Source organism: Megalopta genalis, chromosome 3 (genome assembly GCF_051020955.1).
Source record: "Megalopta genalis isolate 19385.01 chromosome 3, iyMegGena1_principal, whole genome shotgun sequence".
Lineage (NCBI taxonomy): Eukaryota > Metazoa > Arthropoda > Insecta > Hymenoptera > Halictidae > Megalopta > Megalopta genalis.
This window is the reverse complement of record NC_135015.1, coordinates 2,051,728-2,069,841: the sequence shown is the minus strand read 5'-3', so window position 1 is coordinate 2,069,841 and position 18,114 is coordinate 2,051,728. Positions and strand designations below refer to the sequence as shown.

The 18,114-nt window shown below is 41.3% G+C and overlaps 1 protein-coding gene across 4 annotated transcripts in view; it reads right to left on the bottom strand.

Annotated features, from left to right (window-relative positions):
* Positions 1-202: 202 nt before the first annotated feature.
* LOC117227254 (LIM domain only protein 3) overlaps positions 203-18,114 on the bottom strand; it is a 148,918-nt gene continuing 131,006 nt past the window's right edge. For 3 of the 4 annotated variants that reach the window (XM_033482350.2, XM_033482351.2, XM_033482349.2), the window contains 2 exons: positions 17,715-17,871; positions 203-3,565 (listed from right to left, as the gene is read on the bottom strand). In XM_033482350.2, the coding sequence (XP_033338241.1) occupies positions 3,407-3,565; positions 17,715-17,871 (316 nt within the window). In that variant the 3' untranslated portion in view covers positions 203-3,406. Of the gene's footprint in view, positions 3,566-16,581; positions 16,740-17,714; positions 17,872-18,114 lie in introns of all 4 variants that reach the window. The other variant, XR_004492026.2, reaches the window with a different exon arrangement.

Here is an 18,114-nt window from a genome sequence, read left to right as displayed (position 1 = left end):
CGGATTTGTCGGCCAATCACGTAGCGGCGTTAAATAATTCAGAGGAGGCGCGAAGGATGCGAGGTACGTAGGGAAAATCTCGAGACACGGCACGGGGATGCGAAGACGTTACGTTGGCATAACGCCGTTATGCTTGCGGCTAACGTCGACGTAATCGATGCCGCCCTCCCCCCGTCGTGAATAAAGAACGAAACACGTTGGGTAACATCGAAACAGTAATTTTATTTCAATTAATATTTCTATGATAGAACTATGATACAAAACATATCTATACTAGCGAACTTACACACTTCCTTGCGTATTCCCGTTCAATGCTGCGTCTTCTTCACCATTCCCCTCATTCCATTTTCTTTTTTTTTTACACGGATCGTACACGTGTAATTCGGCATTCGAGGCGAGACGGAATTCGGTTTTTGCCATTAGATAAGCGGCTTGATTATAGTGCGAACCGTTCGCCGATCGGAACGCGTCGAATAATGTACGATTGCCTCGGTGATCGCCATCCATGGTCGGTTACTAATCGTAATCTATTCGAGTTATTTGGTTAGATAGTCGGTTAGTAGTCGGTACGACACGATACAATTTACTTTTTTTACTTTTCTCGACTGTTCCTTCGATTTTCTTTTTATTACGAAGACGGCTAGCGTTAGGGTACGCTCATGGCGGAGCTGCAACGAACGATCAGAGCGACGAGATACGTGCTATCGTTTCTTTTTCTTTTTATAATGGAACTGCTTACACCGAAGCTGCGAGCAGAGCGCAGCTTGCTGGACAATCAGCTTTTGTCGTCGCGCTGATCGACGCTCTCGCCGTTTCTATCGCAGCTCTAACGTAAACGTACGCTTAGGAACTACTCGTAACATTACAGAGTATCGGTGGAAGTATTTCGTTACACCTAATACGACGTGGCCATTTCGAAATTCGTACTAAAAATACGAACGAGATGTACGAACGTTTCGATAGAAAAACTTGGCAATAGACATTGTGAACGATCATAGGCTTACTTAAAAGGCGCAGAAGTCGTTAACAGACTGGATTTCATTTTCTCGATCAAAACCCTTCGGTATAGATAAAATAATGTGACAAATCGGTACACTCGGAAACCGCGATAGATATCGATTCGATTTTTGAATTAAATTTTAACACGTTGACTGCCACGCACCAGTGTTCAGAAACGTCGCACAAAGTCAGTATAACCGATTTAATAATACAAGACTAGAGACAAAACATGATTTATTATAGCAAGTGCTTTTGTAAACTGCTTACATCTCGTAGATCCTAACAATGTTTGGCTTACTTAATAATAGATTGTAATTAAAATTCATTTACAAATTTCGTGGAAAAATTGTGTCAGTCAAAGTGTTAAGGGAGTTGATCACATAGTGTAGGATAACTGCTCTAGAACCCCTTGTTTCTATTATTAAAGTTATCTATTAACTTTTCTTTTTTCTTTTTTTTTTTTGATGGATCTAGTTGAACTGGATTCAGTTCTAAACTCTACACAATTTAAGAGTTATAACCAGCTTGCAGATTTTTAAGTCAAAATAAAATTTGTCTATAACGATTGCAACACGCTAGAGCTGCACGGGCATTTATTTTTGTTCTTAATCATTTTAACGAGTTGTCTTGGCTGTTTAAAATGTGATAACCATAAATGCATAAATCCGCAGATTATAACGAAGTACAAACAAAATTGATTCAATGACTCGTTTAAAAGAATGCGCTTGATAGCCATTGTTCGCTGAAAATAGCTTGTCAAAATTTACATGGCCCGTCCCATGTTTCAAAGTTACTTCAAAACGTTTGTGCGATGAATTTGATCGATTGCGCACGACCGAAGGTTAACCCATTTGCATCATTAGCGTAGACACACGCTCCATTTTTCTGGATTAACACGTTGAGTGCCGCGCCGGTCGCAAAGAGGTCACACTAATTTTTAACTAGAGTTTTTGTAATGCAAAAAAGTTCAATTAATAAATGTTACGGCAAATTTTAAGTACTTAGTTTCGACTATATTAATTAATTGACTTTGATATCGCGGACGCACTTAACGTGTCGAAACAATTTTGTCAAGAAATGCTCGAAGTCATTGCGTCGTCTGTTAATCACAAAATAAAGGAAGATAAACACTTTATCGGTGCGATAACTGCAAAGCACGCACCGACCAAACCAAATAACGTTTTAAGAATCAATCGATGACCAAGTGGTTACGTTTAATCATTGGTTGCGATGCAAACGGGTCAAAGGTGAGTCGTATAGGACGCGTTCGCCGTACGAGATGCCAATGGAACGATCGCGGCAAGGAGAGGTAAACCTATTATTGTTCGAGGGATCGGGAAAACTCTTTCCAGAGGCGTGCCGCCGACAAATCGTCCAGAGCGTATGGCATAAAGGAAATAAAAGATTCCTCGGCGGAGCGCAGCCGCCGCTGATAGCGCCTGGCCAATTCCGGAGAAGGACAGAGAGAGAAGTTTCGGCATAACTCACAGTCTCGTTATCTGACTCGCAAATAAGGCAACGGAAAAGTTCGCGACATCAATCTGGGCTTCTACCGGGAGATTCGAAGTTGAAACAATGCTTAAGTCACCCCTAACGTATGAGCCCCAAGGGGTAGCGATGCTGGCCTGAGCTGGCTGGTTGCCGGAGCCAGCTACCGATTCGATCTGCCAGGCGGACCTCGCTCACCAATTTCACCCTGTGGCCATTCCTCGAGTTCTACCTCCGGTAGTCCGTTGGTCCGGTAGTCCGGTAAAGCTAGATTTACCGGCGTAGCCCGCAACGGACAGCAAAGTCGACTACAAGAACGGCCAAACTTTGATCACCCCTGAGCATTCGGTTTACCCGCATTGTTTCCTCGCGAGCGCCTAACCTCATCCTGCATTTCTCTCCCTCCCCCCTCTCTCTCTCTCCTTGCTTCTCTTGACGCTCGGCTCGTTTTATATCCCCCCCTCCTAGCTGAATCGGTTGATTTTTAGAGTCTACTTTAGCCTGCGAAATTCAAACAATTAAACTTCGACTAAACAGCACCAATAGTTTCACGCGCTCGATTCGTATAGCCTTAAAGGTCGCTGAACCGCGGGCAGACAGGGTCTGCCGGTCACCGGCGAGACGGTTCGGTTCGTTTCTCGAAGATTGCGACGATCGTCGCCTTACGCCTAGGAAATTTGTGGCGTTTCCACGAGGTTCGAGTTTTACATAGAGTATCGCCGTTCGCACGATCTCGGGACGTCATCGAGTTCTTTGGATAATAGCCTCGATCGCGAGTACTCCGTGCGGCGACGAGCGAGCCGCCGAGCGTGTTCGGCGCGGCTGCGAGTGCGTTGACAGAGAAGACGGTTTCGCGTCGCTAAAGGTATTTGGCAACACATCCGCGGTTCGATCGGTGCGCCGGCGCTTACTTCGTTTGTTATTTGGTGTCGTAAGGTGTTTGTGCATTGATACCGTTTAAATTATTCATGGGGTTCAGGATGTTATGGGCGCTGGTGCTCGCCGGCGCGAGGTAACCGTTGTGGTTATGGGTCGCCTCCCCGTTCGCGTGCTCCTGCGGGCTTCCCGTAGATATGGTCTGCAAGACAAAAGTATCATCACGTTAGCATATATACCACAATTCGCATATATTAAACAGTCTAAATTAGGGTCCAAAACTAACACGTATTTGAAATGTTTTGGTGAAAAATATCAGTGAGAAGCACGCGTTTATTATTCTAGTTGATGCTATTAACCCTTTGCACTCGACTGGCAACTCTGAGATACCACTAAAAATTGGTGCACTATTTTTCAAAATCATTGTAAGAGCATCAAACTCATTTATATTTAAACAGAAAGAAATGGTTAAAATTGCATTGTATTGTCAGTAGGCTCAATTTCATGCGCATAAATTGCAATAAATTATATGTATAAAATAGAAATACTGTAGATCATAAATCATGTTTTGGATTTCGAATTCAAATAGTTTCGACCGCAAAGGGTTAAATATGAATGGTAGTCATTTCTTTTAAATCGAAACAAGATTTGATTCTCCGGTTATCAAGAACCAGAAATGAAAATAAATTAGGGAAATCATTCAGTGTGGAGAGCAGAGACGAACTAATAGTAGTAAATTGTTCAAGAAACGACGCGATTAGATTTTAATTACCAGTTACAAAGAACCTAACCTGGAAATTCAAAAAATTACGAAGCTTAGGTAAAATAGGTTTAAATTCTAGAATCGAAAGAAAATGCGATAGTTTTTGTGACGTCGAGTGCGTACGAGTAACTCGAAATCAGCAAGTATCAATTTCTAGATACAGGGTGTCCCAAAAATGTCTCGTAATCCGGAAATGGGGGGTTCCCAAGGTCATTTGAAGTAACTTTTTCCTTATCGAAAATGCAATCCGCGGCTTTGTTTACAAGTTATGGACGAAAAATACGAGCGCACGAAGCTCGGTTTCGTTCATTGGCTCAACCATCTCGCGACAGCTGATCACGTCTCTCATTGGTCACTGTTTATCGCTAATAACTCGTAAACAAAGCCGCGAATTACATTTTCGCTAAGGAAAAAGTTACTTCAAATGAACTCAGGAACCTCCCATTTCCGGATTGCGACAAATTTTTGGGACACCCTGTATAAAGTAACTAGGAATTCATAATTTACGAAAAGATTAACACGTTGTCTTAAGTTTGAATAAAATTCAGTTCTCTTTTTAATCAATATCTAAAAATTCAAGTAAACGTAGGAACTCAATGAATATATTTTTTTGTTTCTTCTAGGAAATTTTACGATGGAAAAAGCTCTAATTATTATATCTCTAATCATTATGCGAAGAAAATGATACGGCAAGGGGCTAAATCCATCTTGATGTGTTGGGTAAATCGCAACAACAAAACAAGATACTCTTGTCACATTGTCACCAAGAATGAAACTAAAAAAACATGATGAATCAGTATGTGACGTCATAGTTACACTGAGCTATAGAAGGTTGTGTGTCAAACCGTAACATGGTTACTATAAAACAGTCGAATCCGCAAATGAATTTTTTTCTGCGTGAACAATCTTGGGATCGCTTCAATCGCCAGGAAATTTGCAGAGCAGCGTAGGAAGAGGGAAAGGTAGTGGTGTTCTCATAATTACATTCGCAATCAATCGACCAGGCAGCGACTTAATCTGATTTGAACAATTATTCACGACGGTGCGGTGACTTAAAACTCGAAAGTGGGAAACGCTCTAGCAGGTGAAAGGGGTTGATGCCGCTAACGAATTCGCTTTGGATGCGGCGCTCTTGTTCTCGCGCTGGCACCCTTCGTTCCCTTTCGAAGTTTACGGTTTTTCTCGAGGAACAAAAGAGCAGAAGAACCAAGTCGTATCTTGGCTTAACTCGACTAAGTCGACGCCGTGTCGCGTCGCACAGTGGTACCTTTTCCCAAAAAGTTGGGTACCATACAATTTTCGAAGTACATAATAGCAAAAAACTACAAATTTCAAACATCGTAGCTGGTTACTGACAATGAGATGATCGTTAAAGTTGACAAATGCTCGTACTTTGTAATGTCTTAAAAATGGTAACATCTTCAACATGCTAAAGTTCTTTTTTCTTAATGAAACCATTTGTGTAACCTCATAACGATAACAAAGCTGAATTTATTTAGACTTTTCATTATATTATAATGTAAGCTTGGATTATATATATAAGAAATTTATTTAATCGTTTTCTATGAAAGTGGCCTTATAATTTCAACAACCTCAAAATAAAATATACGAAATCGGTCAATTTGATCAGCTGTATAATTTCAATGTTCAGATAGTTCAGTTTAAGTTTAAAGTATTAGCTGTCAACGTTTTTCGTTAACAATGTTAAAGAAATTAAGACGATCACATTAAATTTTATATTTTAATTATATAATTCTAGCCAAATATCGGAAAATTATTGATGTCCAAAAAAATAAGTTAAAACCAGTGTTCATGTTAGTAATGTCTGATTATACATTTTGAATTTTGCATTTTTGATAACACGTACAAATTCAGCCATCTGAAAAACACGAAAGTTCCGATTCTCATGAAAATCGCCTAAGGTTACGAATTGTGACCAGTTTTTTGGCAAAGGTACCATTGCGGGTCGCGTCGCGGCGGTCTTGTCATTTCCGTCTGTTCCCTCTCGATATCCTCGTTTCCGTTCCCTTTCTTTCCGCGCGCCGTTTGTCTCGGTCTTTAGTCGTCTCTGTCTGCGAACCATATTTACGGGAACGAGAGGGAGAGTACTCGCGGGAACGATAGAAGGCACCGCGGGGAACGCGAGATGCCGCTAGGATAGGTAAGTGCCGTTGAAAACTTTAAACTTCGTATCTCTAGCTCCGCTGTTCCCTTCACCACCGGTTTCTCTTAGTTTCTGCCGGCGAAGGTGTTAAATTATACAGGCTTAAAATTCGACAGACCGTGCGGCTCGGCCCCTTCCATCGAGATCTCTCTTCCCTTTACCATGATTTTAGAGTTGATCACGGTAACTTTCAGCAGAACGAACCCGCGCTTCCCGTTTTCATGATTTTCCCTTCGCATTACCGAACGCCTCCGTGCGCGTGGCAGATGCCGAGCCACTCGCTTACTTTGTTCTATCATCGAAAGAAAGCAAAGATAAATGCCCGGTGTAATTCTCGGGGAGAGCGTTGATTAATAGAACGGTCACCGTTCGAAAGTGTAAAGGCAGCAAGCAACGTGGTCGGGGCTCGCGAGGCGGCCCGAGTAATTAACTCGTAAATAATTACGATAAAAATGACAAAGCGCTGCTGAAAGAAATGCTTTATCACCGTGGTAAGGGCGACTTTCTTCCCATCAAGAATTTCTAAATCTTCTTGCCGCAACGAGAACCCTTTCCAACCTCTGCTACCCCCCCCCTCTCTCCCTCTCTCTCTTTCTTTCTTTAGCCGATACAACGCCCTTCGGTTTTATCTTCCCCTCTCTTTCTATCCGTCTCTGTTCCGTCCCCACGCCCTCGCCAAGTCCCCGCACGTAATTAAGAAATCTCCGTGGAAGACTCTGGGCGTCGTTGGCCGGTACCACGAGTTAAATTAAGTCTATGACTTATTCAAGTTTTATCTACAATTGCCAGAGGAGGAATTACCGCCCCGTGGATTTACTGCCGTCTTTGTAATCAAACGGCACGTGCTTCGCGGGCCACGGTGCTGCAGAACGTCTTCCTGGATTCTCTTTCTGGGGCGAGGATTCACAAGGATAAGATCCTTCAAGTCCTTCACAATAACAGGGAATGGGTGGCGCAGGACAATCTTTAAACGAGGCCTCAGTCTCTGCCACGAATTAATCGGTATTGTTGGGACGTTCTTTACATTGCGAACATTTAGCCTCTAGAACAAAGATGGAGATCGTCCAGTCAGGGATTGAAATGACTGCGTCGAAGTCGTCACCAAACCTACCGAGTTATAAAAGTGATTGATGCGTGTTGTTTTATAAGAATGACCAGACCGAATTTATCGGCGAGTTTTTACAGTTGTGACTGTCGCCCTATCAAATTTCATTGGTATCGGTGAGGGTCACATCTGAGACTTTCTATGCGAAATCTTTTGCCATTTTTATTATAGCGTGTGTTTGAGTCGAGAAGTTTATTTAATCGTTATCTTAAATTTAATGAGTACACTATTGCTAGCATTCTCTGTGTTCCTGAATTATAGTAATTATAGTCCGTTCTAGAGCGTGACACCTGAAGCAAAGCGCTTCTCACCCATGCTTGTCGTAAAGGTTGCTCGAACTTGGACACATTGAGTGCCTCGTGTTACGACAAGGGTGGTCCAAGATCCTGATATCTGCGAGAATCAACAGAATCCTGGCTATTTCGAGTGTTAGCAGACATTAGGGTCCAAGAACTAAATATTCACGGATTCTAGAAAGATTTATCTCCCTCTCTAAATTCCGTAGAGTCCAGAAATTTCAGAGGAAAATCTTTCCGAAGGATTGCTTCGACTAACCCCTTGCACTAAGATCTCTTTCACAACTGCGTTAATTAGCATTTCTTCGCCCTTAATAATTTCCTTGGTAGAACGAGACATCCATAGACTTCCATAAGGGTAGCAACAAATTTTGTTTCGATTTACAAGAAACGAATAATGTATCATTATTATTGTCATTATTATATGTGTTGTATTTAGGTTTGCACCCATTGCAATCTTAAGTGTACATAGGTAATTTTTAATTTATATCCTTTTACTTTCAGTGTTCTAAGCTTCCTTAAATGTGTGTGAGAGATTTATACATAGATATAATCTAATCTAATCTAACATAGTCTCTCTCTCTCTCTCTCTCTCTCTCTCTCTCTCTCCCTCTCTCTCTCATTCTAATTATAAACATAGATAATCTAAATATAAGATATATATAATATTATATAAAATATATAAAACATAATAAACATATATAAACTGAACATAGGATATAATAAAATGTTGATAGATATGTTCTAAGAAGATAAAATATTTTATGCTATCATGACATATAATTTGATATCAATGCACTTCTTTGATGCAGATTACATAAATAAACTAAATATAAGATATAGTAAAATGTACTATGTGGTCTAACTTTGAATATAAAATATATAAAATATAATAAACATCGATAAACTGAACATACGATATAATAAAATGTTGATAGATATATTCTAAAAAGATAAAATATTTTATGTTATTATGATATATAGTTTGCAATTAATATATGTATGTACTTCTTTAATGTAGATTGTTTAATTTCCTACAAATCTAGTCAGAGAGATCTAATTTCCCTTGCACGTAGTATAAAGTAGTTCGGTCTTCTTATGTCCTATCCCCTTCTAACAAGTATAATAATTTGATTTACATCTTCTTGCCTGTATTCCTTCGGTCTGAGTTGTTCGCAAGTTAGACAAAATGTCATGTGACAGGTGCAATCGAGGAACGAATAACATTCATATTTATTAGATCATATATAAAATGTTCATCATGAGTGCGATTCGTTGTTACAGTGCAACGAGTTAAAATGCTTACAATTCCCCCGAGTCGTGTCGAAAGCTTGAAAACATAATTTACGATAGTTGTTCACAGAACATGGTAATGCAAGTGAACCTCCACGCGAGTCTCCAGCCCGTGAATAAGACATTAATCGCAGCTCGATGAGAAGGTGAAGGCAGTTTGTAACTGACGGTAAACGCGGACCATTGGGGGCTGTCGGGAGCTGGGGTGAATCGCGTGTCATTTGTCCGTTGATCTCCCGCGGCTGGGAACCGGCCAGGTGCAAGCTACTTCCTCGGCAACGGTGCTTTTCTTACGCGCAAAAATTAGCGCCGCCCTCCACACCATTCGCCGACCCACCCCCTAGACCACGAGTCTTGCCGGCAATCCGCGTGGAAGCACGGGATGAGAATTAGCCGGGTCGTTCATCGAAAGAGAATCATTTAGAACAGAATGCCGTGAACTTCGCCATTATACCAGGGATCATTATATCACGAAGGATTTGGCTAATGTTCTTCATAATTTGGGGATTCATGGAAAAAGAGAGAGAGAGAGAGAGAGAACTACCTTTAATAAAAGCGATTGTTAAGGAACAAGGAAAATTCATCAGGAGCATTATTTCGTGCTTGTTAACACTAAAACCATTGAGCATTCAAAATGACTAACGTGTGCTGCTCCAAATGTAGTTCAGGATTCTGATGTTTCATGTGATTGTTCCGTTACTTAGTTTGGAGTGAGATTAAGTTTAACACTTTCGCGGTAATGCATAGTACTGTTTTGTTAACATATAGTTTAACACCAGAGCTGCCGAGCTCCGAAAGTGACCAATATGGGTTGCTTTGTAAGAATAGCAATGCTGAATTTATTTAGATGTTTCGCCATTTCTATTTTAATGTATGCTTCAATTAATTAATTAATTATTAGAAATACTATGCATTCAACAATTTTAAAAGGAAAAGTGTGAAACCAGCCACTTTAAACGGCTTGGTAGCGTTGGTTCAACAAAGTGTTCTGCGTTACAAGTGTTACAAGTGTTACAAACTTGTGTTATTAGGAGTGTTACAAGCCTATACCGTTGAATGAATGAAAGTATGATGTATTCTGATGTTCCGAGTATGGAGCATTTTCGTAAAGAGTGCTTGTGTTTCCAATGATTGATGTACACAGTGCGACAAATAAGTTTCGAGACTCATCTCAGATGAGTAGTCACAATGCTCAGACCATATCTCAATAACTAATAGCGTTATCGATGTTTTTAGACCGGCGTTTGAAAGCTATGACATTCCTCTTTCCGGTAGTATCAATTTTGGTTCAATCGGTTGATAAATAGCAAAGTTATAACAGTTCTCCCTAAACAATTTTCTTGTCGATGTTGAAATATGACCAAAAATCGTTGCGTGTCAATCATTCCAAAGAAGTTGTTGCAGCCGTCAGAGATGTTCCAAACTTCCTGAAATCAGTTGTTACGGATGACGAAACATGGTGCTTTTAGTACGACCCAGAAACCAAGCACCAAAGTGCGGAATGGAAGTCGAAAGATTCATCACAAGCTAAAAAGCACGGAAGTTCCATCAAGACAATGCCCATTACATTCTTCGATAGCAAAGGAATTATCCACGGGGAATTCGTTCCGACTGGCTAAATAATTACTGGTGTATATTATCTCCAACTTTTGAAGCGTTTGATGGCCAGAATCCGCGTATTCGACCCGAATATCGTGATCCAGAGACCTGGTGTCTGTTGCATGATAATGCACCGAGACACATCTCGCTCATTGTTCGTCAATTTTTGGCTCGAAATCAAGTCTGTGTGTTGAATCATCCACCATATTTGCCTGATTTGACCCCGTGTGACTTCTCCCTATTCACAAAATTAAAATTGAAGTTGAAAGGATGTTCTTTTAATGACATTTCGATCATCAAAATAGCTACAACTCGAGCGCTAGAGGAAATTCCACAAAATGAGCTAGAACACGCATTTGAATCACTGTTGAATCGCTGTAACAAGTGTACTGAAACTGGAGGAGAATATTTCGAATAAAAAAATCGAAAATATTCATATATCTTGTTTCAATGATGTTTTCCTCGGCCAGTCTCGAAACTTATTTGTCGCACTGTGTATGTTAGTGAGGTAGATAAGAAGAGATAGATTTATGCCGTTTGATCGGGCTCGAAGCGGTTCGATGTCGTTGCATCATACGGGTACATGCGTTAAGTCACAACAATAAGAATGAAGATTTCGCCGTTGTTATTATAAGCATGCCTGAAGTAAGATATTTCTTCATCGGAAATCATCGAATAAACTTCGTAATTCCAACAAATGAAAAATGAGAAATGAAAAATGTGAAAACCGGCGATCCAAGGTAGGTTTAGCGTTAAGGACATTCGTACGTTGAGCTATACTTTTTTGCTCCCGTGCTTCACGAATGCGAGATTACACGCAATTCTGCCAGTCAATTAAGCTCGACGCTAGGTGGCTCGGCTGGCGCACACAAGTGCACAAGTGGGTCCGCGCAATAATCGTTACGAAAGAGAGCCGCGTCCGGGCAGAGCGCTGTTGTTTCGCAACTAAACTCATAATCTCACATAAGCTCGCAAGTTGGGCTTTCCCATGCGAGTTTTTCCTATGCACGTATTGTATAAGGAATCGGCCGGGCAGCTTTTGGCGGAACTCGACGGAGCTGTACCCAATAACGCGGTCGTCGACGGGAATCGGCGCGTGCCGATTGTCCTTCCGATAATTCTGAAAACCGGTAGCCGTTCCGACTCCGTATTATGCACGGATCCGTAGCTCTTGTTTTCAACGAGCACATCATGCTCCGGTACACCTGCGCGCGATAAGGATGACGAATATTTCAAAGTTTAATTTCATTGGAGTCGGGTGTGCGGGCTCCGCGAACTTTCGAGGGTCTAATCGCCTGGAAGAAGTATAGAAGACGTTGTAATACCTTATTCCCCGTACGAATCTCGTACTGCACATTGATCCTCTTAAATTCCCATGTAGTCTCCGTCGCGGCATTAGCATATTATCTCTCCCCCCGCGACCTCCGCTGCCCCCGCCGTTGCTTCCGTTCCCTTTCCCACCAGCTCTACCCCCTTCAACCCTCTGATTCGCGGAGGACTTTGCAGACACTTGAGAGTTTGTTTTAAAACTCAGATAATCGTTTCGAACTCCCTCCGTTCTGCCTCTTACTCTTTCCTCCGGATCTCGGTTCTGGTTCCGTCTCGCTCTTCCACCCTGTTAGCTGGTCGGCCCCTTCTAGCGTCGCGTTCCACTCTGCTCGACGGGTCTCGAGGGGAAAATTAGATCAAAATAAGACTTCTCGCCAATTTTTAAACGCGTTACATTGCTCGCAGTGGGACGGGGGAGATTGCGCCCTCGAAACGGAGCCCGATAACGATCCCAACGATCGGCCGATCGATCGGGACGACCTCCGAAAGTGCTTTCAAAGAGCCTGACGGTTTTGATGGATGGTTTAGGACTCCTAACGGCGACGGTCGCAGAGAGTCAGGGCGCCCGTTCGAAGAACACACGACGATGGTAATTGAATTTATCGAGGGTGATGCCGTCGTTTCTTTCCTCCCCACTGACGCCAGTTACCTATTTACCTTGGCTCACCTCGCACGCTCGAGTTATTCGTAAACGCCGCAGCGGCGGCCCGGCATTATTTACAAGAGCCGGAACAAGATCCTCCCGGAGCACGCCGCCGAGAGATTGGGACAGCTGTCTGTTCTCAGGCAATCAGAAAAACTGCCGGTCTTTCCTCGTTCAGCCAAGACACCTCCGCCATTCCCATAGCCGCGGCTTAAGGAGAGCGCAAGGGCGGCAGCTGCTTCGGCCGGGACGAGCACCCTCTTCGCGGTTTTTAAGAATCTTAACGCCCTCCTTCTTCGTGGTCCTGTCTCCCCCTCGATTTTGTCAAGCCGAGATAGCACCGCCGACACTTTGCATTTCGTCGTGACGACGACGTCTAATTCCGGCAGCCCGGCTGCTGTTCCGGGGGCTTGGGAATTCGTATCCTTTCCTTCCTTAACTCCTGTTGATCGTCGCTCCCGTTTAATCCGTTCCCACGATCTCCTCGCACTTAAAGCGTATGCACGATCCTCGAAACGCAGTTTCCACCCGTTAATGCTGCCCGATTCAAGTGACACTGAGATGCTAATGGCGCAAACCCTGGCTATTGAAATACAATCGTACGAAAAGAGCTCCGAGCTATGTACAATGATGTATTGTAAATGCATCATTATGCTGAACACAGATGACTATTTGATCTGGTATTATGATTTAATAACGTACTCCCTCATTATTAGAATGTGGATCTTTATGCAAAATAAACATTGTTTGTTTCAACTGCAAAAATCAGTAACCAGATGTGTGTGTCGCCCTCTTTTAATAATTTCAATCAGCTGAGATTAATATATCTACATTATTAAAATGATTTTACCCTGCGTTGCGCGTCGGCGTGGTTAGACATGACGTAGCAATTTCACTTGCATAAGCTGCTTTGAACAAAATGTCAATACTACTACTACTATTACTACTAATAATAATAACAATAATAATGATGATGATGATGATAATAATAATAATAATAATAATAATAATAATAATAATAATAATAATAATAATAATAATAATAATGATAATGCATGACGCATATCCTTGTATTTTTTATAACGTTATTGACAAGTGTATTATTAGAACTGAAGACTTCCTTATTAAATTTATATTCTAAAACATTTCGCTAAAGAAATTGATTGGCGTATATAATACCCCATCAAATTCGTTACGTCACATTTTTATACTACACTGGCACCGGGTTAATTTTCCCACTGTTCTAAATTTTTTAGATCCATCTTTGTCATAAGTGCATAAAAATTGCCGGTCTACATATTATTGTCGATATATTTCTGTGAGTTATACGACCAACAAGTACAATATCGAAAATTTCTAAAACCATCCCAAATCCATAAACGGCATTAGTCAATAATTTTAGACATTTTACAAAGCGTTGAGAACATCGATGCTCTGTCACTACTGTTACAGTTCGCCCGAAGCTTGTAATTTCACTGAGGACATAAATAACGTTCGGAATATTAAATGATCCTATTTCGATGGACTTTATGTACTATTTAGAACTGACTGACGCAGACATATCGAAGATTGAGCCGAAAAAGGTATTAATGGATGTCAAACGTCGTAGGGATAAGGGATAACTCCAGTCAGAGAATAGAGCGTTGTTCACGCTTTTGTAAACGTAGAAAATTACGGTGAGTAGAATAGATACCAGGATCTTTGTGTAGCTGCAGTTTCTAAATTCGTAGCGGTTTCGCATCCGCCAGTGACAATTAACTAGAGACAATTCCTGATCTGACATTATCTGGCGCGTCAACCTCGCGCCGGAGACCAGCTGTCCCGACGATCGTCTTTTCCATTCAGATGCTAAATGTCACCGCGACATTTACCGAGGAAATAGAACAGCTCTCTCTCTCCCTCTCTCTCCCTCTCTCTCCCTCTCCCTCTCTCCCTCTCCCTCTCCCTCTCTCTCTCTCTCTCTCTCTCTCTCTCTCTCCCTCTTCAGTCCCTCTTCGTCTCTCGGATGTTGGGTTGCCAGACACCTTTGAGTGTTCCCGCCGCGATCGAAGGTATTCATGCTCCGGCAACGACATGTCGAGAGGGATCCATCAGGCTTAACGTAATAGATGCGCAAACGACATTAGCATGCCACGCCGATTATTGGCATTAGTCTGCCATCCCGTCATTTCGCGCAACGGTCATTTATAACCCTCTGCTGTAGCCTCTGCCTCTACAATCGATACTCCGCGAACGGTTTTGGATCTGCGGAGCATCAAAGATGGAGGCTGACTTTAAATATTCTTTTCACATCAGTCACGATAGGGATAATACCAAACTTGTTTTTTTTTCCTCAAACTTTGCATATCGAGCATTTAATAAATCTTTTATACACTTTTAGTTCTGTAACAAGATAACTCTCATTGTTTTACACATGTTTGCACGAATGTACGAAGATAAAATTCTCGTTTATGGTAATTTCGCGTCGCGAAAGTGGCCATAAATTAATCAGTCCGTACGTATTTCCATTTTTACTTTCCAACGGTCACATAGCATCGTGTTCATAACACTCGTGTTAAGTGAATAAGTAACCTGTGAATAATTGTTCCACGACATTCGCAATTCTTCGTTAAATATTTATGGGCTTTATTTAACACAGCTCCAACAGGAGCGTATCTGGTTCCCACTCGCTCGGTCATTTTTCCAAGATCAATCCGTTTTCGCAATACCGTCGGACGGCGCTCGGGATTACAGCCCGGCGAACGTGCAAACTGATATTAATTGAAGTAAACGCTCACGCACGCGTGCAGAGCGCCACGCACGAGGAGGCGGTTTCGCACGCAGAAGGTTTCCGCGCAAGAACATGAACACTTACGTGGTGTAGAAATAGAGTCGCAAGGGTTAGCAACCCCTGAATTACACGCAGTTCGCTGGCAGAACGGTTAAGGGGAGGAAATTTGCATATTATAAGTAGTACACGCTGCCGAGTCTGATATCATCGGACTCGGGAACCTCGTTATTCTGTGCATGCGTACCATTCGAGCGTGTGCCCGGGCAATCTAGGGTCTTCGACCAGTCTTAAAACTTTGTCTCGAAACTTCCTTAACGACAGTTTTAAGCAACCGTGCAGGCCTTTCGACTAATGAACCGGGGATTAAGGCCGATCGAAGGCGGCCGCCGTCGCGAAACGTAGCCGCCATCGCCGTCGCCACGTCGAGGGAATTCGAGAGCATGGGAATGGGCCTCGATCCACGAAAGTCTATCGATCCGCGGAATTTTAAGGGACAGAGAAGCAGAACCGCGTCGGACGATAGACGACGGTAGCGTTAAATATTGCTCTTGGCAAATTACTGTACGTGACGTAAGCATGTTAGGGGACGTAAACATCCTTGCAAGACGCAGCCGGGATTAAGTAGATCGGATCCTCCTTGGGTCAGACAGGACCGGGTCCTTCGTGCAGCGAGGGCTTAAGATATTGTTCGGAAGCACGGCTGTTGCCTTAAGATAATCAAGAAACCCAAACGGCTTAACGTGACGAGTTCATAATTCCGGCTTGTAAGGGGCTCCCGATCGTGGAACCTTCTTATCGACATTAAACAAATATTGTTACGCTCTTTGTAACGAAAATAAATTGGTAAACAGGATCGTGTTAACCGACCGACAATTTCGACTCGAACAATTTGAATAAAATTGTCCGCTCTGAGAGCCCGCTCCTTGGATCATCTGATCCGAAACACATTTTTCGAGAGGGGGAGGGTGAAGGTACTCGCAGCGCCAGGGACACGAATTTCAGCTAAGTAATTCCACTTAAGACGCTGGCGAATCCTTATTCAAAGAGTAAATTCTTTCGCACGTTCCAGCGCTGCTCAAGAGGTCGGATCGTTATGGTATGCGATGAGGCTTGCTTAACGGGCGAGCTTAATTAATAAGGACACGCGATATCCTAACTCGTAAGACGATGGTGGGGTGGTAAAGCATAGCTGAAGCCTCGGGGGAGTCCTTTGTTGTCGAGAGGGTCAGGACGGCCGACCTGCCACTTTAACCCACCTTAAGGGGTTACATCTTGAGGAGTTTTGAAGCTTCCAGAACATCCGATGATCATAATCTGCGGAAGATTCGAGGCTGCCTGGCCAATGTACCCCGGAAATTGATACGCTTGCGTGGTCAGTGTACGACTTTCGGATTCGAAGGCGTTATAGGGTGACCTGCTCAGTGAACGTAAACTTAAGCTGCATGTTCAATAATATGATTATTCACAAATCATTATTTAATCCCCCGAATAAATAAAATTCTAGCATTTTTTGATAGTTTTCTTTTTAGAGATGTAATCTAAGATTTTATGGAAGGTACGACCAATGAATGAACAAAAATTTTTTATTTCTCAACAGTAATATTCCAGTGAATGATATTGCACAAATGAATTTATCACAGATCTCCTTAAAATATAAATTATAGATTTCAAGTAACAATATTTAGTTCGAACGTATGGGATATAAAACAAATTGTAAGCAAAAACGAAATAATATCTGTGGTTGTGTATAAAAGGTATACTGCATAAATTTTAACATAAAAAGGGTATGATAAACGTGTTTGTTCACAGAGGAATGTCAGTCATTGGACAAATCACCCTACTATCGCTTTTCAGCTTTACAATGATTTCTGTACAGACTGAATAATGTCCCATCTTGGAATAATTAAAGAATGATTATGAATATATCTATTTTTGCATACCAATTTATAGATGATGCTACTCCTTACAAAACATATTCGAACAAAATCATCAGTATGATTGTTGCAATAATTATTTGAACATATACATATTAATAATAAAAAATAGTATATTAAAATTGATAGTATATTAAAAGTTTCATGGTTTCTTTTAATTAAAAAGATTGAGAAAAAATGCTGTAGCAATTTCGTATCTGTAGTAATACCAAAATGTCGAAAAATATATTTATTAGGAATGTGGTAAACTATTTATCGTAAAATTTTTATCACATATCATAAACTGTTTATCAAAAACTTTCAAGTTTATAAAAAATAATTCAGAGGAATATTTATTTGCAAAATGTAATAAAAAATAATATGCTTTGCAAATTTCTTTTATAAAATGGTAAAATACTTTATTCATATGATGTTTATAAGTGTTTAAAGTGCCCAGTCAAATAATTATAACTTACCTGTGGCTGAAGATGCGTCACTTGTCTCTTAATCTGTGCGAGGGTTGCGGTTGGCGGTGGGTGCACCGCCATATTCGCAAAAACCAGTCTTTCCTCGTAATCGTACTTGCACAAGATTTTGTTCTCGTACAAGTAGAATCTGTCGCCGATGCAGAATCTGTTAACAAAATAAAATAATTTGTTTTAATAATTTTTTTTAAATAAAATAAATAATTTCATCATTTTAATTCAAATGGTAATCAAATGATAATATTTCTTTATTAATATCTAAGCATTATCAGAGCCATTTTATAATTATTTGAAACTCCACTTAATCGTAACAACAATCTTACAAAGAAAATTCTTTTGACAACATCGTTTCACAATGTTTAAAGAATATAGTAATTAAAATATCTACAAA